General features: G+C 43.8%; 1 protein-coding gene across 4 annotated transcripts in view; it reads left to right on the plus strand.

The window, feature by feature from the left end:
* LOC139397297 (plakophilin-4-like) overlaps nucleotides 1-27,795 on the plus strand; it is a 113,508-nt gene that overhangs the window by 9,507 nt on the left and 76,206 nt on the right. For all 4 annotated transcript variants that reach the window (XM_071144095.1, XM_071144092.1, XM_071144093.1 and 1 more), the window contains exon 2: nucleotides 20,456-20,595. In XM_071144095.1, the coding sequence (XP_071000196.1) occupies nucleotides 20,461-20,595 (135 nt within the window). In that variant the 5' untranslated portion in view covers nucleotides 20,456-20,460. The remainder of the gene's footprint in view (nucleotides 1-20,455; nucleotides 20,596-27,795) is intronic.

Consider the following 27,795-nt stretch of genomic DNA (forward strand, 5'->3'; position numbering starts at 1 on the left):
CTTGCCTGGTGACATCACCTGGTGGTAGATAAGTTAAAGGTCCAATGCAGCCATTTATATCTCAATATCAAATCATTTCTGGGTAACAATTAAGTACCATACTGTGCTTGTTTTAAATTTAAAAAATGGTCAAAACAAATTGCTTCTTAGTAAATGGCAATTACTCAAACAATAATTTTGCTAGGACTGTCTGTGTGGTCTGAGAGAGGAGGAGAAAACTGAACTAGCTGTTATTGGCAGAGCAGTTTGGCACTTTCTTTCTGTCACCAGGCAGTCCAAAACTCCACCCCACCAAACAGGCTGAAATTTCACTAAACACTACTTACACTAAAAGGGCATAACGTCATTTAACCACTTTCACAGTATTATTCCAACCTCGTAGTGTGGAAATATATATAAAACACACAGGAAAATCATGTTTTTTGTTAGCACTGGTTCTTAATAGACCAATATGTTCCAAACCTGTCTGCTAATAACGGTTCATTTAGTTTTCCCCTTCCCACTCAAGCCTCTCCCAGAAGTCATAGCAAAATTCTTGCTTGGGAATTGTTTTTGTTGCAAAAAAAAGGAAGCTATTTTTGTTTCTTTTTGACTATTTAATGGAAAGCTATTACTAAGGTACTAAATTGTTACACATAAATGATTTAATATTGATAGGAAAACAGCTGCATTGGGCCTTTTTTTAAAACTCCCAGCTGCTCATACCTTCCTCACAGTTGTTGATATGACGAGCTAGTTTGACCTTCAGAAATGGTTGGTATTCATGAAATGCAGTACATTGATAATACTTGAACAGTGATTTTTTTTTTTGAAAGCGTAGCATCACGAGCTGTAGCATGATGAACGTGATGACACTGCACTTAGGGCTATTGCTCCCTCCAGACATTGCATTGCAGTCCAATGCCTTTGATAAAAGCACACATTTCTACCTCAGAGCAGTAAAGTCATGCTTGGACTACATGAATCATAACTGAGATTACAACTAAGGGGGAATTTATTTTACAAACCTGTTGGGTGTGATTTATGTTTCAATTAAAAGCCCTTGTCATAGATCCCTCAACCCAGCTCTCTCCCACTCCTCCCAGTGCTCTTTATCCCCATTCCTGTGGCTTTGCTTTATAAGCCATCTTGTGTTTCAAAGAGTTCATGTTTAAAAGTGCCATTAGCTGGGTCAAAAGGTTCATAGACACATTTTAACAAAGTAGAGCGTGGTATTTAGCTCACTGGCCCCACCAAAGCATTGTTTTTAAAAGGGCCGCCGAAGGTGATTGAACTTTTTTTTTTTGCCATTTTCCTCATGCTCATTTCCCTTTCTCTACATGGCTCAATGCATGTTAGCGCCCCAGGTGCATACTGCATTTTGTTTTAAGTTTTATTTGTTTATGCTAAGCCCCCAAGGAAGAGTCTAAATGGAATACATTGAGTTGGAACACATCAGCTTAGCTAACCTCATACACCCCTTGTGCAGGTAAATGCATGCAAATACTGTGACAATCTCTACATTGTATTGTATGCCCCATCCATTGGTTGGAAAGTAAATATGTACTTGGCCTTTTCTATTGTATAGGTCTTTTTTATTATATATATATATTTTTATCTCTATGCAGTTTTGCCTGTCCTTGAAGACTTGACTCACAGAAATAGTTGAGCTGTTCCAGCTAAGGGTTCTGCTAGAGTGAATGAGTGATTTGAAAGAGAAGTTTACTTGTGTAACACACAATGATACATTGGCTTTTATTGTGCAGGATTCTCTGAGACGTTGGTGCTCAGCTTTGTAGCTTGCGGTTTAAGGTCAACGATACACCGCGGGGCAGTTACTTCACAGATTCAATGTGACAGGACGTTTGTTTGCACCAAAGCCAAAGGAGGGAAGGCAAATGTGACAAATGAAACAAGACCTTAGAATAAAATGAGAAACTGATTTTAGTTTGATTTCAAAGGTGAAAGGTGCTTCACTTTTTTTCCCCACACTTGCTATGACTTAATCTATTGCTCAGCACACTGTAGCATTGCAGAAGATTTCCAAGGAGCTGAGATATAACAATTGTGAATGTTAAGCGTTCTAAAATAGGGGAATAGTGCTTTTACAGCCAGGTCTGTTTTTGTGGCTGTGTTGAAGTCCAGGACAGTAGAAGACTGGTGTTTTTGTCTAGGCAGACAACAGAGTGCAACGTCCCGATTTTGAAACAGCCCGTAGACTGAACACTGTGTGTGGAGGCCATGAGGCCATCTCACCTCCCACACTACAGGTCAAGGACATCTGCAGACAGGAGCGATAAGGTGTGGGGGGGCTGTTTTTTAAATGTATTTTTAAAGTGTTAATGAGCTGTTAAGCTATCGGTGCTACGCTAGCTGCACGCTAACTGGCCCTCAACGATTGACTCGCCTCAGACGGAATTATTATTTATTTTCACGAGAAATGTACTCCATCCCCAATACCAAGGCTGTTATTAACATGCTTTTCATGCAGTTAACAGTAACAACCCCCTCATTTGAATGGACGGCAGCATGGTTCTCAGTGACCCCCTGCTCGCCACTCTCTAAAGAGGTGAGTATTTTAATAGGCAGAGTTAATGCAAATCAGCCTTCACGGGAGATGTCGACAGATCCAGTTGGACTCTTTCTGCATAAACCCTATCTTTGAGCATATACTGCTGGTAGTTCCTACTAAGGAATAGGTTGATGCCCTGTTTCTTACCCAATAATCTCCTCCCATTGGTTATTGGTATGGGGTTTATATGCCTTTCTTCCATAGTGTCAACTTCTCTCCCATTTTTATGGTGGTTTGATCCTTTTCCATATCAATGACTAAATGCTGTGTGTGTGTGCAATAATGACGGTAACACTTTTTACATTTTGAAGTAGTTTTCAAATCAAATTTTATTAGTCAGTTTTACACTTTTAGATGAAGTTGCTTTGCACCAGTGGTAGGCAACTAGATTCAGCCGCGGGCCGGTTTTGTCCAAGCGAATGGCCGGAAAACAATTATAATCATTTGTACCCTGCAAATTGACCACAACTAAGCCCCAAAATGGATTGTATTTGGGAACAATTTCGTACCTTGATAACATTGAATCACGATCACATATGTCAATTTTCTTAATTTGTGGGAATACTTGGCAACAGATTTCCTAAATTAAACTACTTTTTAAGCTTACTTCCTGGTGATTTTGGGCTACAACAAAAACAAAACGCCTGTTGCCGACCACTACTTTACACAAGCTCCTTTAATCTTTATACATGTGTAATACTGTAATTACTACAGTAACAGCGCTATTTAATATTATTTGAGGAATTGCTTTGTAGTGGCATAGTAATGGAGTTGAGCGGTTTTTGCTATTACACATTTGGAATAAGGAATCCCAATTCCTCTGGATTGTAGTTGGCAGTTCCATCTGTGACTTAATATTTATAACATTGTGTTCAGCTGGTTACCTCTCACTCCCATTGCAGTTTATAGCTCCTTTTTTTTGTTGTTGATGCCAATGGAATTTATACTTGTGCTATCACCAATGATAGAATTCTGTGTCAAAGGGAAACTTAAGCGATCCCGTGCCTCTGTTTCCAAGCTCAAACGGAAGCCTGAATCTGCGTCCCATATACCATATTCCCTATATTGTACACTACTTATAGTAATCAGGTAAAATAAAATGTATGCGTCTTTCGCTCAAATTGTGTGACGTCCATGAGGCAAATGGTGGTCACACCTGATACTGACGGGTTTTCTGATCCACACCCCTACATTTGTTTTTAAAGGTTTCTGTGACCAACGGATGCATATCTGTATTCCCAGGCATGTGAAATCCATAGGTTAGGGCCTAACGAATTTATTTCAAATGACTGAATTTCCTTTTCTGAACTGTGTAACTCAGTCAAATCTTTGAAATGGTTGAATGTTGCGTATTTTATATTTTTGTTCCCAGGCAATAGGATGCCATTTTGGGACACGAACCTGTGACTGTGACGCATGACAAATTTCTACGTGGACGTTGACTCGGAGGGAACGTGACGGCAAGACAGCGAGCTCATAGACCAGGAAACCGGAGGACGGGAGTTGCGAGGGACGGCTGGCGGGGGCGGCACGGCTTTGCCTTTATACCACTTGTAATTTTCTCATGGTGTTGTAGAGGGAACCTGACACAGCCCTACTGGGCACTCTGCCCACGGCTGGATGGCTGCCGGATGCTGGCCCTGTCAATACCAGTGATGCAGCATAGCAGATAAACAAGGTTGAAGTGATGTTGATACTTCACTGTGATCATATTAATTCCCCCACTATACACTCACAACATTCTACAATTGCATGTGTTCTTGCGTGAGTACACGCACAGTAAAGTGACAGGAATATCCCACAGAGGGGTGTGTGTGTGTAGGGGTGTGTGTGTGTGTGTGTGTCTAATTGTTGCTGCTGTCATCCCCCTTAACTTCCCATTCGCTTTAATGAGCCTACAAGGATGCCCTATTGATGAATAGACAGCCAGATAAGCTAATGCTGTTCTTCCCAGTGGTGTGATTTGATCATTTGTCAGAGGACCGTGAAGGCAGTTCATCAGCTGCTGTAATCGGTCTAAAACGGGGGAAGCAGCCGATGTGCTGTGCACGCTCGGTAATTCACTCCAGGCAGGATGCATTGTGGGAGCCAGATCACTGCCAATAGTAGGCCAATTGTTATGTTAATGCACCTTTTACATCCGATTTGATTCCAGTCATTTCGATCATCTTGGAATTTCTCACGGGTCCTTTCCATAAAATCCTGCACACTTACAATGTTCACATTAAAATTTGATAACCACCTGAAATGGGAGAAATAAATCACCACCTATGTATGTGAGGCAGAATGGAACATTGATTAAACTGAATTTATTTCCGCCTTTCCGGCTGAAAGAATGAATAACTTTCACCGCGGCTCTGATCACCATTTAATTTCCCTTCTTTATGAACCGCTGCGGTGGCTTGAGTGTTATCTCTGTTCTGGCTTTGTTTTGCTGCTGTATTTGCTTTAGCAAATGAGCCTGTCGTGTTCACTCTCATGGAGAAAATTGGCGCATTAATCTTGTATTCAGCTCTTCCAGGGAGAATCCTAAGTTGACTTCTGTGTTTTGTCCGTGTGTGACCAACATTTCACTTCAGAGATTACATCAACCCACAGAGCCAATGTATAGGCCTTGATTCTTGAGGGTGTGCAGCAGACCTCATTTGATGCTCCAGTCCCCTTTTTTAAGTTGTCAATCCTTTGGGCGTCATTTACATTCAATCGGAGTGTAATTTATGCCCCCAGCCCCGCGCTGTCACGACACGTTATTGATGACCTGTTTTGAACAGCTGATTTTTAAACATTTGGATCGGTCTCTCAGCGAGGCTTGTGGCTGCCAAGTAAAATGTTTAGGGTTCTAATAGCCTGTCGCGTTCCGCTGTCAAATAAGACGTCATGTATACAGTACCAGTCACACGTTTGGACACACCTACTCATTCAAGGGTTTTTCTTTTAATAGGGTGCCATTTGGGATGCAAGTAGGGTGAATGAACAGAACAGGAGGAAGTTCCTCAAAGAGTGACTGCTCATAGTCTTCTGGTTGCACGATGTAGACCGATTTTCAATTATTACACATTAAGTAATCTCCCTCTTGTCCACTTGCACTGGTGAGTCGCTTTGATTTAATGCATTTCATTGGAAGAGGTCTATCTGGGTTATAAGTTGTATGAACTGCCCTGGTGTGACTGTGTTTCTTGCCTTTTATTCCTGGTTTACCTTGAGCCATGCCCTGTTCACACACGCTCAGATTAGCCTGGAGTGATTTTAGATGTTCCTACATTTTGTAGGATATGATTCAAGGACATCCGAGGCGGGCAGAACATCTATAACATTCCTCCCTCATTTCAAATCCCTCTCCAGTCATCCTATTGAGTCGGAGGACACTTGACTCGAGGTCTCGGTCTGTCCACACAGCTAACCTCTGCCTTTTAATATCATATCACCACGTGAATAGGTAGGTTTTCGATCTACTTCTGGGTTATATAGTGTATACACCCTGATCCACCCAGTATTACTGTATGTGTGTGTGTGTGTGGTGTGTGTGTGTGTGTTTATATATATTTTTTTATCTCCAGCATGGACTAGGATACATTCCTCCAGCTTTTGGGGTGTGTTACAGAGTAAAGCACTTTCAGCATTTGAGCCCTTTCAGAAAGTAAAATGTTTAGGGATCTAATAGCCTTTTGTGTTCTGCTGTCAAGGAAGGCATCATGTATACAGTACCAGTGACAAGTTTGGACACCTTCTCATTCAAGGGTTTTTCTTTCATATTTTCTACATTGTAGAATAATAGTGATGAGATCAAAACTGATAAATAACACACATGGAATCATGTAGTAACTAAAAAAGTGTTTCATATTTGAGATTCTTCAAAGTAGCCACCCTTTGCCTTGATGACAGCTTTGCACACTCTTGGCATTCTCTCTACCAGCTTCACCTGGAATGCTTTAACAGCAGTCTTGAAGGAGTAATGCTGAGCACTTGTTGGCTGCTTTTCCTTCACTCTTCGGTCCAACTCATCCCAAACCATCTGGGTTGAGGTTGGGTGATTGTGGAGACCAGATCATCTGATGCAGCACTCCATCACTCTCCTTGGTCAAATAGCCCGTACACAGCCTGGAGGTGTGTTTTTGGGTCATTGTCCTAATGATAGTCCTACTACGCGCAAACCAGATGAGATGGCGTATTGCTGCAGAATGCTGTGGTAGCCATGCTGGTTAAGTGTGGCTCGAATTCTAAATAAATCAGTATCTCCAGCAAAGCACCATCACACCACCACCTCCATGCTTCACAGTGGGAACCACAGATGCAGAGATTATCCGTTCACCTACTATGAGTCTCACAAAGACACAGCGGTTGGAAGGAAAAATCTCAAATTTGGACTCATCAGACCAAAGGACAGATTTTCACTGTATAATATTAATTGCTCTTGTTTCTTGGCCAAAGCAAGTCTCTTATGTTGGTGTCCTTTAGTAGTGGTTTCTTTGCAGCAATTTGACCATGAAGGCCTGATTTCACACAGCTGGTTGAGAGAATGCCAAGAGTGTGCAAAGCTGTCAATCAAGGCAAAGGGTGGCTACTTTGAAGAATACAATATATATTTTGTTTAACACTTTATTATTTTTTTGTTACTACATGATTCCATATGTGTTATTTCATAGTTTTGATGTCTTCACTATTATTCTACAATGTAGAACATGGTCAAAATAATGAAACCCTTGAATGAGTAGGTGTCAACTTTTGACGTGTGTGAGTCTCACACACACACAGTTGAATTCATACATACACCACAGCCAAATACATTTAAAATCAGTTTTTCACAATTCCTGACATTTATTCCTAGTAAAAATTCTCTGTGTTAGGATCACCACTTTATTTTCAGAATGTGAAATGTCAGAATAATAGTAGAGTGATTTATTTCAGCTTTTATTTCTTTCATCACATTCCCAGTGGGTCAGAAGTTTACATCCACTCAATTAGTATTTGGTAGCATTGCCTTTAAATTGTTTAACTTGGTTCAAACGTTTTGGGTAGCCTTCCACAAGCTTCCCACAATATGTTGGGTGAATTTTGGCCCATTCCTCCTGACAGAGCTGGTGTAACGGAGTCAGGTTTGTAGGCCTCCTTGCTCGCACATGTTTTTTCACTTCTGCCCACACATTTTTTATGGGATTGAGGTCAGGGCTTTGAATGGCCACTCCAATACCTTGACTTTGTTGTCCTTAAGCCATTTTGTCAGAACTTTGGAAGTATGCTTGGGGTCATTGTCCATTTGGAAGACCCATTTGCGACCAAGCTTTAACTTCCTGACTGATGTCTTGATGTTGCTTCAATATATCCACGTAATTTTCCAGCCTCATGATGCCATCTATTTTGTGAAGTGCACCAGTCCCTCCTGCAGCAAAGCACCCCCACAACATGATGCTGCTACCCCTGAGCTTCACGGTTGGGATGGTGTTCTTCTGCTTGGAAGCCTCTCACTTTTCCCTCCAAACATAACGATGGTCATTCTGATCAAATAGTTATATTTTTGTTTCATTTTGGACATTTCTCCAAAAGTACGATCTTCGTCCCCAGTTGCAATCCTTAGTCTGGCTTTTTTAATGGTGGTTTTGGAGCAGTGGCTGCTTCCTTGCTGAGTGGCCTTTCAGGCTATGGCGATTATAGGACTTGTTTTACTGTGGATGTAGATACCTTGTGTACCTGTTTCCTCCAGCATCTTCACCTGTTTCCTCCAGCATCTTCACAAGGTCCTTTGCTGCTGTTCAGGGATTGATTTGCACTTTTCACACCAAAGTGCGTTCATCTCTAGGAGACAGAACACGTCTCCTTCCTGAGCGGTATGATGGCTGCGTGGTGCCATGGTGCTTATATTTGCATACTATTGTTTGTACAGACGAATGTGGTACCTTCAGGCGTTTGGAAGGATGAACCAGACTTGTGGAGGTCTACAATTATTTTTGAGGTCTTGGCTGATTTTCTTTTGATTTTCCATTGATGTCAAGCAAAGAAGCATTGAGTTTGAAGGTAGGCATTGAAATACATCCACAGGTACACCTCCAATTGACTCAAATTATGTCAATTAGCCTATCAGAAGCATCTAAAGCCATGACATCATTTTCCAAGCTTTTAAAAGGCGCAGTCAACTTAGTGTATGTAAACGTCTGACCCACTGGAATTGTGATACAGTGAATTATAAGTGAAATAATCTGTCTGTAAACAATTGTTGGATAATTGGCTTGTGTCATGCACAAAGTAGACGTCCTAACCGACTTGCCAAAACTATAGTTTGTTAACAAGAACTGTGTGGAGTGGTTGAAAAACGAGTTTTAATGATTCCAACCTAAGTGTATGTAAACTTCCAACTTCAACTGTATATTTCAAGAGATGGGCAAAAGGAGGTGTGTGTGTGTGTACATACAGTGCCTCTTTTTTTGCCCTCTCGAATCTTTGAAGTGAGGTTAATCTCAGTAGAATTCATGTCATTGTACTTGGAGAACAAAATTGTGTGACAAGAAATTGTTTCTGCAGGGTGTGTGTGTGTGGGTGCTCTAGGGCCTAGGCCATGTTGTGAAGTATGTGAGGCTCCCTTTAACTTGTTTGTGTATAACACATGCTTTAAAACCAAATTACATCAGCTACTGTAGTTTAGTTTTGACTATAGTCAGCAGTCTAAGCATATCTGCTTTGTCTCTAATAGTTTGGGCTGGGACTTTTACTACTTAGTTCTTACCATGTTGCGTTCTTGATGTTTTTTTTTTGGCCTGCCGTAGAATTACAATTCATGTCTGTTATTTTTTGGGGGGTTTGTTTATCAGCGCTGAAATATGGTATCGACCACACTTAGTGAGGTCTGAAAAGGCAGCCAGAGACCGCATATCACTTTTTATTTAGCGAAGTCAATATGCTAGTTGAACAGGGCAATTAAGCATTGTAGGTGTTTAGGGACATTGCCATGGCTACTTTGTGCTGTGTAATGGAAGTCTGGTTCCCTACGAGCTCTTTATTGCACATGGCCAAGGCATCGATCAGTAGTATTCTAGTGGAGTTCATTATGCCCTTTGTTTTCCGCACTCATGCCGGCTTAAGAAGTCCAGAGGAACCAATGATTGGGGGGCCAAGAGTTTTAATGGAATGTTATACTTGGACCAGTATAACCCATTTATTAGGCCTTCTGCATATTGTGCGATCAGCTTTAGTTTTTGCCATGTGGCGTAGGTAGACTTGTACGAGGGTTGCTGGTCCAATGATCAAATTAATAATTGTGTATATCTCAAATGTGGTAAAAGTAAAAATCCCTTACCTAATTTCGTAGTCAAAGTAAGGGGAGCACCACATTGTGGTAGGCTTTCATTCCAAATTCTGTGAGGTAGCTAGCTCAAGTCCGCTCACATCTCTATTTGAGAAGTTCGATTTCCCAGGCTTTATGTTTGAAGACCGAGCAATCGGCATCTGAACTGCTACTCTGCTGAGACTGCCTGCCTCTGAAGTTCAGGCTAATGTATAATTATATCTGAGCTCTGGTTTTCCCTTCCACGTTTTTTTTTGTTCAACACTTGTGACTTGGTTAATTTGGGTGTCAATCAGCCTTATGAAGCCTTCTTCTCCACAGTTCTTCTCTTCCCTCGTGTTGACTGATGCTATAATGGGTATTATTACCCTAAGCCACATTACGTTCAGTCTCATGACCAGAAGGGTTGTCTACTCTTTGTAGATGGGGAAATGGGAGATGAAGGAATGTGTCTGTCTGACAATCTGTTCGATTTTCTTTTCTCTGCTCCCTGGGGAAGATGCCATGCATGGCAGGGGCCACAGGTCAGTTGTCATGAGAAACTGAAATGTGATGAAGTAATTAGTCTCTACTGTGGACTTCTTTTGAAGGTGCAGTCCAACTTGATTTTCCTGTGTTTTATATCATATTGTACTGATAAAACTAACAGTTTAAAACAGTCCTAGCAAAAGTCTTGCTCGAGAAATAGTTTATTGCTAAATTGCAGTTTGTAATTTTTTTTAATGGAAATCTATTTCAGTAAAGTTGTAATTGTTACCCAGAAATTATTTGATATTGATTGTTCCTTTTTTAAATTTTTTATTTTTATTTTATTTTTTTAAAGTTTACTCCTTTTTTCTCCCCAATTTCGTGGTATCCAATTGTTTAGTAGCTACTATCTTGTCTCATCGCTACAACTCCCGTAAGGGCTCGGAAGAGACAGAGGTTGAAAGTCATGCGTCCTCCAATACACAACCCAACCAAGCCGCACTGCTTCTTAACACAGCGCGCATCCAACCCGGAAGCCAGCCGCACCAATGTGTCGGAGGAAACACTGTGCACCTGGCAACCTTGGTTCACGCGCACTGCGCCCGGCCCGCCATAGTAGTCGCTAGTGCGCGATGAGACAAGGATATCCCTACCGGCCAAACCCTCCCTAACCCGGACGGCGCTAATTGTGCGTCGCCCCACGGACCTCCCGGTCGCGGCCGGTTACGACAGAGCCTGGGCGCGAACCTAGAGTCTCTGGTGGCACAGCTGGTGCTGCAGTACAGCGCCCTTAACCACTGCGCCACCCGGGAGGCCCCATTGTGCCTTTTTAAAGACATGTTCCGGAACTTTGGCCACTACTAAGAATTTGAAACCTCCCGCTTTGGGCCAGATGTGTCCGTGTAGTTCATACCTGCATAATCTGTAAGGAGATTTACAGTTTTTCTGGAAACTGCTGCGCTATTTTCCTTTCATTTCCCCCCACGTGGGCCAGTGCCCTAACCGTTTGAGTCACAATGAGCTTCATCCCTTCACCATTTGAGTGACAGCAAGATGCACACACAGCAGAGAGCGAGAGCGAGCAATGTGGTGCACATATATGCACATATTTTAGGGGATCACCTTTGGCTCGTGAGTGCTATTTTCAGAACTACTGGCTAAAAAGTCTACAAAAGCACCTCTTTTTTAAAGAGGCTTCTGCAGCCAGATAAACTATCATGCAGAGGATTTGAAAGTCACCCATTGATGTCTAGACCGGGGTTGAAGGGCGGGAACCCGGTTACTGAGATTTACTGCCCAAAACCACTCCCTTTTCACAGGATAAATAACTGTAAAAGCGGTAAATTATAATAAATTATTTATATGAATAGCATGACGGGAAATGGAACAGTTAAATGATGTAAATCTGGATTCTCTACGGCTTTCGTTCTGGTCACTGCATTGATGAATCATCAACGCTTAAGGTGGGGACCGACAGCCCATCTCAGTATGTAGGCCTTTCATCTCATGGTAACTTTTTATTTTATTTTGTGGCAAGTGTACCGTGATTTGCTGCAGCATAGCCTATGCTAATGTGATATAAAGAACGGATGCACGTTTAATTGACACATTTCCATCTGGCTTTCGGGGGTCACATTTTTTTTAATTGCGAAGTTGTTATTTATTGCAGCTGCAGAGATTTAAAACACTCCTACATCATTTCTTTAAATACGTGCCCGAGCGAACAGTCTCGCAGCCTTTCTCTCCATCAATTCCATTCAAATTGCATCCAAAATAGATGATCTTTTTCAATATTGATGTGTGTGTGTGTGTGTCCTAGCCTAACTCTTTCAGGTAATACTTTCAATGCAGTATTAGCCTTTATATTTAGCTAATTAATGATGGGTTATGCCTAATAAGCTTTTAACTTATAGCTTCTCTCTCTTGCGCAATACGTGCACACACCTGTGTTCCGATGGCCTCTCCTAAAAAAAAAAAAAAAATACTCCTTAGCTCTTCTACTCCCATGCAGGAAAATCTAGAATAGCTTGCTGGACATAATGGTTGAAATATTTCTTATACCAATAGACTATTCGAAGAGGGACCCAAGCTCTTGTTTGATGAATGTTAAATACGGCAGCCAAATGAGCTCGCGGGTGGTTTGAAAGAAGCCTATAGCAGTTCCTTATTCAGACCCATAACCATTCAATCCTCATGAGAAGAAGTGAAAGCCTTCTGCATCGCGTTATAGTCCTATATTATTCAAGCATGTCATTAAAATGATGAAGACAAGGACAATGACATTTTACTTCATTTAACTGTTGAAAGCGAGGAAGGACTGAAGTAACACTAGAGAAAGAGGAGTTAAGCTAATAACATTAGGGGAAATATTATGATAAATGTAAACCAAATTCACTAGCCTGTCCTTGTAACTTTAGGCTGCATGTGCTGCACCAGAATCGCATGTTCTCTCCTTGTTTTATGAACGAGGCTCGTAATTCCAGTCCGTATAATCCAATAAAGTACAGTAATACAGTTCACACTCTTTTTTTTCATAACTTTACCCAAGAGAGCATAGCTACATCTATGTACTTTTTATGATTTTCTGTTGTGCAGTTGCCTATATAGCCTATGTATTGGATAGGGCTCATTTAAATGTATTTAATCGGGCTCAGGTTGCATCAGCCTTGAATGTTCTAATCAAATCCACACAGGCCTACAGTGGCTTGCGAGAATATTCACCCCCTTGGCACCCCCCCCCCCCCAAAAAAAAAATATATTTTAATTCTAGGTTGTATCATTTGATTTACACAACATGCCTACCACTTTGAATACGCAAACATTTTTTAGGGGTGAAACAAACAAGAAATAAGACAAAAACGGAACTTGAACGTGCATAACTATTCACTCCCTCAAAGTCAATACTTTGTAGAGCCACCATTTGCAGCAATTAAAGCTGCAAGTATCTTGGGGTATGTCTCTATAAGCTTGGCACATCTAGCCACTGGGATTTTTGCCCATCCCTCAAGGCAAAACTGTTCCAGCTCCAAGTTGGATGGGTTCTGCTGGTGTACAGCAAACTTTAAGTCATACCACAGATTCTCAATTGGATTGAGTTCTGGGCTTTGACTAGGCCATTCCAAGATATTTAAATGTTTCTCCTTAAACCACTCGAGTGTTGCTTTAGCAGTATACTTAGGGTCGTTGTCCTGCTGGAAGGTGAACCTCCGTCTCAGTCTAAAAGTCTGAAACAGGTTTCCCTCAAGGATTTCCCTGTATTTAGCGCCATCCATCATTCTCTCAATTCTGACCAGTTTCCCAGTCCCTGCCTATGGAAAAACATCTCCACAGCATGATGTTGCCACCACTATGCTTCACTGGGGTGATGAGAGGTGTTGGGTTTGCACCAGACATAGAGTTTTCCTTGATGGCCAAACAGATACATTATAGTCTAATCTGACCAGAGTACCTTCTTCCATATGTTTGGGGAGTCTCCCACATGCCTTTTGGTGAACACCAAACATGTTTTGCTTTATTTTTTTTTTAAGCAATGGCTTTTTTTCTGGCCACACTTCCGTAAAACCCAGCTCTGTGAAGTGTACAGCTTAAAGTGGTCCTATGGATAGATACTCCAATCTCCGCTGTGGTGCTTTGCAGCTCCTTCAGGGTTATCTTTGGTCTCTTTGATGCCTTTCTGATTAATGCCCTCTTTGCCATGTCCATGAGTTTTGGTGGGCGGCCCTCTCTTGGTAGGTTTGTTATGGTGCCATATTCGTTCCCTTTTTTAAATAATGGATTTAATGGTGCTCCGTGGAATGTTCAAAGTTTCTGATATTTTTTAAATAATCCAACCCTGATCTGTACTTCTCCACAACTTTGTCCCTGACCTGTTTTTGAGAGCTCCTTGGTCTTCATAATGCTGCTTGCTTGCACCTTGCTTAGTCCCCAGAGTCTGCAACACCACTATCAGAACGTGTGTGTGTGTGTGTGTGTGTGTGTGTGTGTGTGTGTGTGTGTGTGTGTGTGTGTGTGTGTGTGTGTGTGTGTGTGTGTGTGTGTGTGTGTGTGTGTGTGTGTGTGTGTGTGTTATCTATCTAGAGATCATGAGACACTTAGATTACACACAGATGGACTTTAGTTAACTAATTATGTGACTTCTGAAGGTAATTAGTTGCACCAGATATTATTTAGGGGCTTCATAGCAAAGGGGGTAAATACATATGCACGCACCACTTTGCCATTTTAATTGTTTTTATATATTTTTTTACTTCACCAATTTGGACTATTTTGTGTATGTCCATTACATGAAATCTGATTATAAATCCATTTCAATTACAGATTGTAGTGCCACAAAATAGGAAAAATGCCAAGGGGGTGAATACTTTTGCAAGGCACTGTATTTACAGTACATGTGGAAAGTATTCAGCCCCCTTAATTATACCACATTTTGTTACGTTACAGCCTTTTTCTAAAATGTATTAAATCACCCCCCCCCCCCCCCCCAATCTACACACAATACCCTATAATGACGTAGCAAAAACATGTTTGCAAATGTCTGACTTTTTTAAAATATGTAAATGTGCAATACATTTTTTAAAAGTATTCAGTCCCTTTACTCTTTACTTTGTTGAAACACCTTTGGCAGTGATTACAGCCATGTCTTCTTTAATATGATGCTACAAGCTTGGCACACCTGTATTTGTGGAGTTTCTCCCACTCTTCTCTGCAGATCCTCTTAAGCTCTGTCAAGTTGGATGGGGAGTGCCACATAGCTATTTTCAGTTCTATCCAGAGAGGTTCAATCGGGTTCAAGTCTGGGCTCTAGCTGAGCCACTCTAGGACATTCAGAGATTTGTCCCGAAGCCACTCCTGCGTTGTCTTGGCTGTGTGCTTAGGGTCATTGTCCTGTTGGAAGGTGAATCTTTGCCCCAGTCTGAGGTCCTGAGTGCTCTGGAGCAGGTTTTCATCAAGGATCTCTCTGTACATTGCTCTGTTCATCTTTCCCTCGATCCTGACTAGTCTCCCAGTAGCTGCCACTGAAAAACTTTCCCACAGCATGATGCTGCCACCATTGTGCTTCACCGTAGGGATGGTGCCAGGTTTTCGCCAGGCATGTCAATTGGAATTCAGGGCAGAGTTCAATCTTAGTTTCATCAGACCAGAGAATCTCGTTCCTCATGGTCTGAAAGTCCTTCAATTGCCTTTTGGCAAACTCCAAAAGGGTTGTCATGTGCCTTTTACTGAGGAGTGGCTTCTGTCTAGCCACTCTACCATTAAGGCCTGATTGGTGGAGTGCTGTAGAGATGGTTGTCCTTCTGGAAGGTTCTCCCATCTCCACAGAGGAGCTCTGTCAGTGAAACCGTCGGGTTCTTGGTCACCTCCCTGACCAAGGTCGTTCTCCTTTGATTGCTCAATTTGTACGGGCGGCTAGCTCTAGAGAAAGAGTCTTGGTGGTTCCAAACTTCTTCCATTGAAGAATGTTGGAGGCCACTGACCTTCAATGCTGCAGACACTTTTTGGTACCATTTCCCAGATCTGTGCCTCAACACAATCCTGTCTTGGAGCTCTACTGACAATTCATTAGACTGTCTCAGCCTCCAGTATTTATGCTGCAGTAGTTTATGTGTCGGGGGGCTAGGGTCAGTTTGTTATATCTGGAGTACTTCTCCTGTCCTATTCGAATCTAAGTGTGCGTTCTCTAATTCTCTCCTTTTCTCTTTCTCTCTCTCGGAGGACCTGAGCCCTAGGATCATGCCCCAGGACTACCTGACATGATGACTCCTTGCTGTCCCCAGTCCACCTGGCTGTGCTGCTGCTCCAGTTTCAACTGTTCTGCCTTATTATTATTCGACCATGCTGATCATTTATGAACATTTGAACATCTTGGCCATGTTCTGTTATAATCTCCACCCGGCACAGCCAGAAGAGGACTGGCCACCCCACATAGCCTGGTTCCTCTCTAGGTTTCTTCCTAGGTTTTGGCCTTTCTAGGGAGTTTTTCCTAGCCACCGTGCTTCTTCACCTGCATTGCTTGCTGTTTGGGGTTTTAGGCTGGGTTTCTGTACAGCACTTTGAGATATCAGCTGATGTACGAAGGGCTATATAAAATAAATTTGATTGATTGATTGATTAGACCTCATGGCTTGGTATTTGCTCTGACATGCACTGTCAACTGTGGGACCTTTATATAGACAGGTGACAGGTGTGCCTTTCCAAATCATGTCCAGTCAACATAATTAACCACAGGTGGTCTCCAAGGATGATCAAGGGAAACACGATGCACCTGAGCTGAATTTCAAGTCTCATAGCCAAGGGTCTGAATACTTATGTCAACAACATATTTCAGTTTTTTAGTTTGAATAAATTTGCCAAATTCTAAAAACCTGTTTTAATCAGTGTTGGCTATTGTGTGTAGTTTGAGGGGGAAAAAACCATTTTAATTTTAGAATAAGGCTGTATCGTAACTGTGGAAAAATTCAAGGGGTCCCAACTTTCCAAAAGGGATTTTAATTCATGGTATGGAACATTTTGTAAAATATTAAACCCTAGTCTAGACCATTTACATCTTCTCCACTGATCTGCTAGATTACTTTTCAACCTTTTTTCATTTGAACTCCTTCCCACCACATTGACCGTTCCCTGCTGCGGTACACAGACACAATTCTGCTGCTCGATTGCTTGGAAGAGTAACTGGAATATGAGGTCACTGACTGGACTACTAGACCATGTGACCTGGTTGGCGTTGGCGGGAGTCCGGGTGGGGTCATATGCGAAGCGGTTTCTTGGCAGAGCTGAAGATGCCGTGGATTTTAATGATTTGGAAATAGGATTTGGATTTGTCTTGTCAAGGCTGCTTAGCCGAGCAGCCAGTTGGTATCTTGTTAATAACGTTTTACAGATGCTCGTTGTTTTGCTGATTCCTTGACCCTTGCGTGTACTTCCAGCTCTAGTTTATATCCTGTGCCCAGTAGATGGCAGGGAGAGGTCAGATTAGCCCAGTGTTATGGCCAGAAGAAATGGATAACCTGACTATGGGTTAGTTGTCTCTGTGTGTGTGTGCCTGTGTTTTCTGCTTGTGCAATGGGGGGGATGTCATCTAGGGAAAGCTCCTTACTCCAGACAGATTTAATGTTGTGATGGTGTGTTTTCTGCTTGTGCAATGGGGGGGGGGGGGATGTCATCTAGAGAGAGCTTCTTACTCCAGACAAATGTAATGTTGTGATGGTGTGTTTTCACTCTCACACAAGGTGCAATAATCCTCCCTAAATATTGACACTGAAGTCCCACTGAAAGTTCTAGTAGTCTGTCTGTCTGTCTTATTGACCGTGTTTGTCTTGGGCATAACCAGAGGAAAGGACCAGGTTCATAATGACATGGGCCCATCTTTTTGTTCTGAGTGACTTAACCTGGATCCTGTGAAGTCCTGGTAGTGTCCTGGAGGCATTATCCTAATTACGGTCTTTAAAGCAGCGCTGATTGCCTTTGACTCCCTTTGCATCTTGGTTACTTGGCAGGCAGCCTCTAGCTTTACTTTGAAACTACCAGATGCCAAACAACCCTACAGAGACCTGATGCATGGGAGCTTTTCACAAGCCTCCAGTTCATATTTTCCTTTTTTTCCCCCGCCTCTCGTTTTGAAGGAAAACAACGGAGGTGATCCTGAAGAACTTGCCGGGGCAGCAGCGCTGCTCTAACATCCAGGTGGTGGTGGTGGTAGTGTGCTGCAGAGTTGTGGTATGTCTAACACACTCTGGCGACTGATCTTAGTTATGGAGAACCCTGAGCTGAGAGGGGTTAAGTAGTCCTGTCCCAGGTAGGATGGGGGGATTTCAGTAAGCTAATATACAAATCACAATTTTCCTTTTTTTCTTTAGGCGGTCGTAGATTTGTTTTGTGGAAGCGTATTGGTTTTCTGAGTGTGTGTGTTTTCTTCACTCTGGTTAGTGGGCAGTTTTCCAACTTAGATTTTTCTGCAGAAGAAAATGTGTCATGACGTATCTTGTTGCATCATTTCTGTCTTCCTGCGTGTATCAGTCTGAATATCTGTGTGTAGAAGAGTTATGTTACATGTTGTCTGTAAAAAAAAAAAAGGTAATACTATGTCATACTATCCAGGGGGTTCCATGAAGAGGCCATTCCATACTTTGTGACAAAAGCAGACTTGTTTTTCTCAATGACTGAGATTTGCCTGCTGAATGGCGTTCTTTTGAATCGTTTCGGAGTACTGTGTATATAAAGGGTATCAACAGAAACTTAGTGGGCCCTGACTACCTTTTTTGTTTTTTCGCTTGTTTTTGTAACCATCTTTACTTGGCAAGGAAGAGCACACTCAGTTTGGAACTGTGATGCTCTAGATTCCTGTCTCTGCTCAATGTTATGGGAACTAAAGGCAAGAGACTCCTTGAGGCCAAATAGTACCACTGTATAACAACTAGGAAAACCCATTTTTGTTCCTCCCTGCTACATTACAAAGTATATGTATGTATTGTGAGGTGTAAAGCCTATGACCCTGCTACCAGCATGCTTGCAATACTAATAATATCCACAGTCTGCCACCCAATAACGCACATGTGATCCGATCTGCTTCGTCCTTGAAATACCCAGAACACCACGGGTTCAGATATTGTCCGACTATCTCGGGGACCTCCCAGACTGGCTCGTTTTCCCCGGACAGGAGTTTCCCATCAGAGCCTATGTCTACTGTAAACAGCCCAATGGTGTGCGTTCTGTTGGCTTGGCTGGCAGCCTGCGTTAAATGATTCCTGTACAGGGGTTGTGGTGTGTATGCACATCCAGTGCTGTACTGTACTCCATCGCCTCAATAATGCATGGCATTGTTGGCATAATATGCCAGCAGAACAAATCCACCAATCACCAGCTGACTGCCATAATGAATAAGGCATATAAAAAGAGACAGTTCCATGGAGGTCTTATTGAGTTATGCTGGGAGGGTTGGAGCTCTTGGCGGTGTAAATAAGGACACGGTTTAATGACTCTCCCCAGTAGCCAATATCCAGACTGCGATTTTGCGTCGAGGAGATTTGAGATGGACTCCCAATCAAATCAAAGTTTTATTGGTTGCGTACACGGATTTACAGATCTTATCGCAGGTGCAGTGAAAGGCTTGTGTGTCTAGCTCCAACAGTGTAGTAATACCGAGCAATAAAAAACTAAAAACAATTTGCACACAATCCAAAGAAATAATTAAGAAATAGACCTACCATTACCTCAGACGCTATCAGCATCCGAAATGACACCCTATTCCCTATTTAGTATACTACTTTTGATCAGAGCCCGTGGAGCACTTCAGCATAGGGCACTTTACTATGCATTGCACTATATAGGGAATAGGGTGTAATTTGGGTTCCATACCTCCAATATGCTCCCGTTCTGTCGAGGGACTGGATCGACTGTAGCATTCAGACCAGATGACAGCAGCAGTGGAGGATTGAAGAAGCAGTAAAAGTCCTTGTGACATCCCTGTTTCCCCAATGGCACCCCCTCATTATACCTCAGCCTGTTGTCTTATCTCAGCCTGACATCAATGCGGCAGCCCTGAGAGCCCTCAGCCCGGCTACGGCTCAGGTACTTAAACAGGCTCCTTCACGTAAAAATGGATCAGAAACTGCCTCCCCATGCAGTCCTCTGGCGCTTGGCCTGTCCTCGGGCCATAACTACTTTTACACGTTCACTCCTGACGCCCAGGAGCAAGGGAAGAAGAACAAAGTATCTCCTCCGTACGCCTGCTGACGTGCATTTTACTCTGTTCCAGAGGTACGCGGTAGGATTTGTGTGTTTTCTTGGAATTGGGTGAAAGTCACGTTTCCTTTTTGGACTTAAATATTTTGTGTGTTTTTGGAGTTTGTGTTTTTTTACGAGTCTGTATACAGTCGTCACTGAAGTTGTTTATTGCCTCAGGGCCATACGGAATTGACTCAGTGTCGCTGACTGTCTGTGGATTGCTCCAGCTGGCATGGGTAGGTGTGTATTAGTCTGCTGTTTTTTGAGCGGGAGAGAGAGAGGGAATATATCGTGGGATCTGTACAAGCTTGTGTGTATTATTGCCTCTGTCTACTGTGCCTATGGTGTGGGGATGCCATTGGTTGGGTCATGTGTACACTAACTTAACACATGTATGTATCAGAGGAGTTTATTGGGTGACCAAAGTGTCTGTCTGTCTGCAGGAGGAATGCCAGCTCCTGAGCAGAGCCCAGCGACGGAGGAGGGGCTTCTGCTGACCGTCAGAGAGGGAGCCCAAATCCCAGACCGGAACATGGAGGCCGACAGCACCGCCAACAACATCCTGGCCTCCGTCAAAGAGCAGGTACTGGAAGCTCCATAGCACCCTGTCGTACTGTTTCACTGCCCAAATACCTTCTTTTTTTTTTGTCACACCCGTATCATTCCCTGCCAAAGAGCAGGTACACAACCCTCTGTGTCGCGGCTCGAGAAGATGGACATGCTGTACTTTATCTCTGCACTCTTACACAACCACACTGTTACTATCTCATTAAGCTACTGAAGGGCTGCCCCCCGATTTACTGTAGAAAATGCCTTCTCAAGAGGTTGTGGTTTTTACATTTGACATTTTTCACTTGACTTTCTTTGCGACGAGAGGCTGTATTTACTTTTTGGGGACACAGCGAGAAATGGCTAAGAATGCTCTGACTTTTTGACAGGAAGTCCTAGCTGACGGTAGGCTGGAAATTGTGACTAAGTTGTGCCCAGCCCGTGCAGTGCGTTCACAATCGAGAGATCCATGTAGTGCGACCCGAGCGATGAGCCATCTGTATAAGGACACGCTCTGACTCACACCCCTCGCTCCGTCTCTCGCTCCGTCCATGGCAGCGCTCCACACTCCCGTTGTTTACCCAAGTCAACAGAAAGGCGGGTTCCATTGGAGAGCACCTGTCGATGTCACTTCCTTCCCCTGTTCTGCCGCTCCTCCTTGGCGTTAGTCAGGACAGGCAGGCAGTAAGTCGGGAGAGAGAGTGAGAAAGAGAGGGGTGAGACATGCCTTTTTAAAGTAATTCTTGTTTGGGATTGGGGAGAGTAAGTTGATCCGTCCTGACAGAGTTTTTAAAGGTAGTTGGAGAGACTAGTTGACGAGCGGTGAAGTTGGGAGGAAGCTAGGTGCCTCATGGATGTCACAGTCGTTGCTGGGATGGTAGTTATTTACCTGGTCCATACGCTAGAAATCCCCCCCCCCCCTCTTTTTTTTTTACTTCTCCCGGTACTACTTCACAGGCTGGTCAAGATTTCTTTGGTTGCGTTCGCTGTTCATTTGCAGTGGTGCCTCCTCTGCTCCTGACTGCTAATGAACCAGTCAGGAGCTTGGTGTTCATATGAGGGTTTTTGGTCCGTCAGACTGGAAGTGCTAGTTATTACTGGGGTTGCCTCTCAAATGGCACCCTATTTCTTAAGTGTGGCACTACTTTTGACTATTTGGGACACTGCCCGGCTTTGCTGCTCCCTCTTTAGTGCTCTGACTCGCCATCGGTGTGACACCTTCATAATCGCTTATCACAGCCACCATTTCAGCTTATCACAGCCACCACTTCAGCTTATCACAGCCACCACTTCAGCTTATCACAGCCACCACTTCAGCTTATCACAGCCACCACTTCAGCTTATCACAGCCACCACTTCAGCTTATCACAGCCACCACTTCAGCTTATCACAGCCACCGCTTCAGCTTATCACAGCCACCGCTTCAGCTTATCACAGCCACCGCTTCAGCTTATCACAGCCACCGCTTCAGCTTATCACAGCCACCGCTTCAGCTTATCACAGCCACCGCTTCAGCTTATCACAGCCTACTCGTTTTACTCCGCTCTTTCACACTCCTCTCACTCAGACTTGAGGGTTTTTCTCTCCTTACAACAAGTTTTTCAAATTAACTTTACACGCTCTCTTTCTCTCTCATATTTATCATTGTGCAAAGAATGTGTTTAGCTGAAGGGGTTCCATCTAGAGTGGAGTGGAACTGGAGACTGGTGGGAAGCCAAAGAATGTTACTCAGCCAGTCAAATTCCCCTTTTGTGTGAATTCAGCAATAATGAGAGAGCCCGAGTCTTTGAATGCCTTCTCTGCCACATTATTGCTAATGTTATCCCTGTGAATATGTAATAAGCACCGGAGCGTGGCATTGTGGGCTTAAGACAATAACACAGTCATTATATGCAATGAAACTCTGCATTCATCTGCGCTCACTCTGTGTTTTTAGTTAGACACAGTGAACCCGGACAGGGGAATGTGGGCCTTTTTCTCAAAGCGAAAGCTTAGGCTACCATTTTTAAGTTAGTAAATGGAAAATGTGTGAGTGCGAAGAGAAGGGTACTCCTACTCGTGATGTGTATGGGGAACGTTGGCTGACTCCGCGTAGCCCTCTACTAGGGGGTGTTGTACATGGCTGAAGGCTAGAATAATCCCCTGCAATAATGAAAAGCAGGAAAAGAGGAGGAAGTTGCTGTCTGCTTTCATCCAGACTCCTCCGGAGCAGCCTAGTTTATGATTTAATCACCGCATCCTGGCCTGGCCTTGGAGACACAGGGTGTAACCAAGTCAACAACCAGAGAGGAATTCTTCAAGCTGTAATGTAGCCTAGTCGTTTACAACTGGGCCTATTCGAAGCTGCTGGGGAAACGACTGTCTGATTTGGATGGAGGGAGGGGGGAGGGGGGGGACAAAGGGACGTAGGGAAGTCCCCTCTTCTAACTAGGTCCTGTTGGGGCCCGGCCTAGCCGCTAGTCTTCCATTAGTCCTGGTCTATGGGTCCTGGTCAAAAGTAGTGCACTACATGGGGAATGAGGTGCCATTTGGGATGCAGACCGTGCCCCAGTAGAGTGTCCCTCACTGAATACTGAGTGGTGTGGTGCCATTCACAGGAGACGAGGAGACAGTTGAGCTGAGCATGCATTCTAACGTCCCCTCTCCCTCCCGTCCCGTAATAATGACTTTGAGGGGAAGGCCGGTCCATTAACGAGCTCTCCGTTGATCACGCTGTGCCCCTGCATGCTTCCTGTGGGGTCTCCCAGGGGAGGGTGAACACTAGCCAAGGAGGCCTCCAAAATGTGTCTGCTCGCATTTCATCCTCTGGATCCTAATGTACACACATATCTTAGTCATGCTCGCTCCTCGGCTCCATGCAGGATAGCGGCTGCCTGTTGACGGGGGGCAGAGAGCGGAAGGCACGTTCGGCGGTGCGCCTGACTACGTCGCTAGTGCCTCTCTGACAGCTCACCGGAAACCAGAATGTGAGCCGTATGGCTGGCTGCTTCTCACAGCCCGACGCGTCGGATTATTGACTTGACCCTTGAAATGTCACGAAGTCTCCCGTTTTCCTTCTAAACAAACGGAATAGAGTGGAGTGTGTTCCAGCAGACTTTCTATGTGGAGGTTGTGTGTGGTGAGGTTAGAGGTCAGACGTTAATGGGCTCATCTCTCTGTAGTGGCTACAGGAGCAGTACGGTCATGTCTTGAATTAAAACCCAGCTATCACATCAGTAGTGCACTAGCTACAGTGCATTCAGAAAGAATTCAGACCCCTTCACTTTTTCCACATTTTGTTACGTAACAGCCTCATTCTAAAATTGATTCAATATATATATTTTTTTTTACATATCAATCTACACACAATACCCAATAATGATAAAGCGAAAGCAGTTTTTTGGGAATGTATTAAAAAAAAAAAAACGGGTACCTTATTTACTTACATAAGTATTCAGACCCTTGGCTATGAGATTTTGAATTTGAGCTCAGGTGCATCCTGTTTCCGTTGATTATCCTTGACATGTTTCTACAACTTGATTCGAGTCCACCTGTGGTAAATTCAATTGATTGGACATGATTTGGAAAGGTGCATACCTGTCAATATAAGGTCCCACAGTTGACAGTGCATGTCAGAGCAAAAACCAAGCCATGAGGTCGAAGGAATTGTCCGTAGAGCTCCAAGACAGGATTCTGTCGAGGCACAGATCTGGGGAAGGGTACCAAAATATGTCTCCAGCATTGTAGGTCCCCATGAACACAGTGGCCTCCATCATTCTTAAATGGAAGAAGTCTGGAACCACCAAGACTCTTCCTAGAGCTGGCTGCCTAGCCAAACTGAGCAATCGGGGGAGAAGGGCCTTGGTCATGGAGGTGACCAAGAACCCGATGAGCACCCTGACAGAGCTTCAGAGTTCCTCTGTGGAAATGGGAGAACCTTCCAGAAGGACAACCATCTCTGCAGCACTCTACCAGTCATGCCTTTTATGGTGAAGTTGCCAAACGGAAGCCACTCCTCAGTAAAAGGCACATGACACCCCACTTGGAGTTTGCCAAAAGTTACCTAAAGTACTTAGGCCATTGGAAACCAGATTCTCTGGTCTGATAAAACCAAAATGGAACTATTTTAACCATTTTTTAATTTTATTTAACTAGGCAAGTCGGGAACAAATTTTGATTTACAATGACGGCCTACCGAAAGGCAAAAGGCCTCCTGCGGGGGCGGGGCACACATCATGACAAGAGAGACACCACTACATAAAGAGAGACCTAAGACGACAACACAGCATGGCAGCAACACCACATGACAACAACATGGTAGTAACGTAACATGGTAGCAGCACAAAACATTATTGGGCACAGACAACAGCACGGAGGCAAGAAGGTAGAGACAACAATACATCACACAAAGCAGCCACAACTGTCAGTAAGAGTGTCCATGATTGAGTCTTTTTGAATGAAGAGTTTTTTTTGCAGCTCGTTCCAGTCGCTAGCTGCAGCGAACTGAAAAGAGGAGCGACCCAGGGATGTGTGTGCTTTGGGGAACTTTAACAGAATGTGACTGGCAGAACAGGTATTGTATGTGGAGGATTAGGGCTGCAGTATATATCTCAGATAAAGTGGAGTGAGGCCTAAGAGGGTTTTATAAATAAGCATCAACCAGTGGGTCTTGCGACGGGTGTACAGAGATGACTAGTTTACAGAGGAGTATAGAGTGCAGTGATGCATCTTCTAAAGAGCATTGGAGGCAAATCTGATGGCCGAATGGTAAAGAACATCCTGCCGCTCGAGAGCACCCTTACCTGACCATCTATAAATGTACGTCTCCGTAATCTAGCATGGGTAGGATGGTAATCTGAATCCGGGTTAGTTTGGCAGCTGGGGTGAAAGAGGAGCCATTACAATAGAGGAAACCAAGTCTAGATTTAACTTTAGCCTGCAGCTTTGATATGTGCTGAGAGAAGGACAGTGTTCCTGTCTAGCCATACTCCCAAGTACTTGTATGAGGTGACTACCTCAAGCTCTAAACCCTCAGAGGTAGTAATCACATATGTGGGGCGAAGGGCATTTTTCTTACCAAACCACATGACCTTTTGTTTTGGAGGTGTTCAGAACAAGATTAAGGGAAGAGAAAGCTTGTTTGACACCAACAAAGCTTTGTTGTAGAGCGTTTAACTTAAAATCTGAGGGGCCAGCTGAGTATAAGACGGTTTCATCTGCATATAAATGGATGAGAGAGCTTCCTACTGCCTGTTGATGTAAATTAAGAAGACTGTGTGGGGCCTAGGCTCGAGAATGCCAAGTGTCACATCTGAAGAAAACCTGGCTCCATTCCTACGGTGAAGCATGGCGTTGGCAGCATCATACTGTGGGGATGTCTTTCAGCGGCAGGGACTGGGAGACTAGTCAGGATCGAGGGGAAAGATGAACAGAGCAATGTACAGAGAGATCCTTGATGAAAACCTGCTCCAGAGTGCTCAGGACCTCAGACTGGGTTCACCTTCCAACAGGACAACGACCCTAAGCACACAGGCAAGACAACGCAGGAGTTGCTTCGGGACAAGTCTCTGAATGTCCTAGAGTGGCCTAGCCAGATCCCGGACTTGAACCCAATCGAACATCTCTGGAGAGACCTGAACATAGCTGTGGAGCTACGCACCCCATCCAACCTGACAGAGCTTGAGAAACTCCCCAAATACAGGTGTGCCAAACTTGTAGTGTTATACCCAAGAAGACTTGAGGCTGTAATCGCTGCGAAAAGTGCTTCAACAAAGTACTGAGTAAAGGGTCTGAATACTTATGTAATTGTGATATTTCAGTTTTACATTTTTAATACATTTGCTAAAATGTCTAAACGTGTTTTTTCTTTGTCGTGTGTGTGGATTGATAAAGATTTTAATCCATTTTGGAATGTAACAATGTGGAAAAAGTCAATTCCCATATCCCGAATGGCACCCCATATTGGGAATGGGGTGCCATTCGGGAAGCAGACTACCCACTATGGTTCGCTGACAACACCACTTCACACACAGGAAATATTAGCCGGTGTTAATACTCCATCAGTCCCACTACAAATCCCAACTCTGATGCACACCCCTTGATCGCTATCGGATCACACGCAACCTTCTGATGGGGTTGTGACTCTGAACTGTGTCCGTGGCTGCTAGCCTGCTAACTGTGGTCAACAGTGGTTACATAACAGCTGGCAGGAGAGCTCTTGTCCATTTCACACAGAGCTTCTTCCCTCAGGTCAACTCGACTGAAACCGCTAATCACACTCTGTGTTTGCGTCCCAAATGGCACCCTATTCCCTTTATAGTACCCTACTTTTAAACAGAGCGTCGTGCACTATAAAGGGAAAATGGTGCCATTTGGGATACAGCCTGTGACTCGGGGGGTTTAGACAATCAGGAGCTGGGCTTAAGCTCTTTGTTTATTAAATGAGGAAACCAAGAACCCCCTTCCCCTTCCCTCCATCCCTCTATCCTTCCCTATGTCCAGGTCCAGTGGCATTACTCTTCGGGGACGTTGGATGTGTTTACTGTGATAAGAGGATAAGTGCTTTCTCCCTTCTGTGATTGTGAGTGGAAGATTTCACTTCTGTCCACCATGGATGTTTCACTCGCATGGTGGAAATGGCAGAACTGGTCTGGGTTATTCATTAGCGCACACTATTTTAAAATTACGAAGGCACATTTGTTTCTTATTGGACAAGTTCATATAAATCTTTTCCATGTTTTCAGTCCGTTTCCTTCCATTTGGTGCCTAGTGAATACAACCCTGGTCTCATGTGTTTTTGATGCTGCTCTCTCAGCCTTGCCAGTCCTTGGGCAGAGTGCCCCTGGTGAACAGTTGTAATGTGCCCAGGCATGCCTAACGGCACCACTGAGACTGGCAGAATGGGCCTCTCAGCCATGGCACACATGATTTCCCAACTCATCGCCTCTTAGAAAACACAGCCATGGAATGTTCCTACTTTGCTTTGTTAGAGTCCATTACACATGAAGAATCTGTCTGCTCAATTGCTTTCTTTGGCTGACCAGGGCACACTTGTTTTGACCCTGCTTATGTCTGGCTCAGCCTCACACACGAACACAGACAGACAGACAGACCGACCAGACAGACACGGCCTTTCCTCAGCAACTGGTATGTGTTGTAGTAAAACACTTCTCAGGGGGGTGACCTTGCTGTGTGTGCTCAATTTCATTGCTTCTTAAGCATTGAAAAGCAGGCTGACAAATTGCCCTCTTGAGAT

Source organism: Oncorhynchus clarkii, chromosome 3 (assembly GCF_045791955.1).
Source record: "Oncorhynchus clarkii lewisi isolate Uvic-CL-2024 chromosome 3, UVic_Ocla_1.0, whole genome shotgun sequence".
NCBI lineage: Eukaryota > Metazoa > Chordata > Actinopteri > Salmoniformes > Salmonidae > Oncorhynchus > Oncorhynchus clarkii.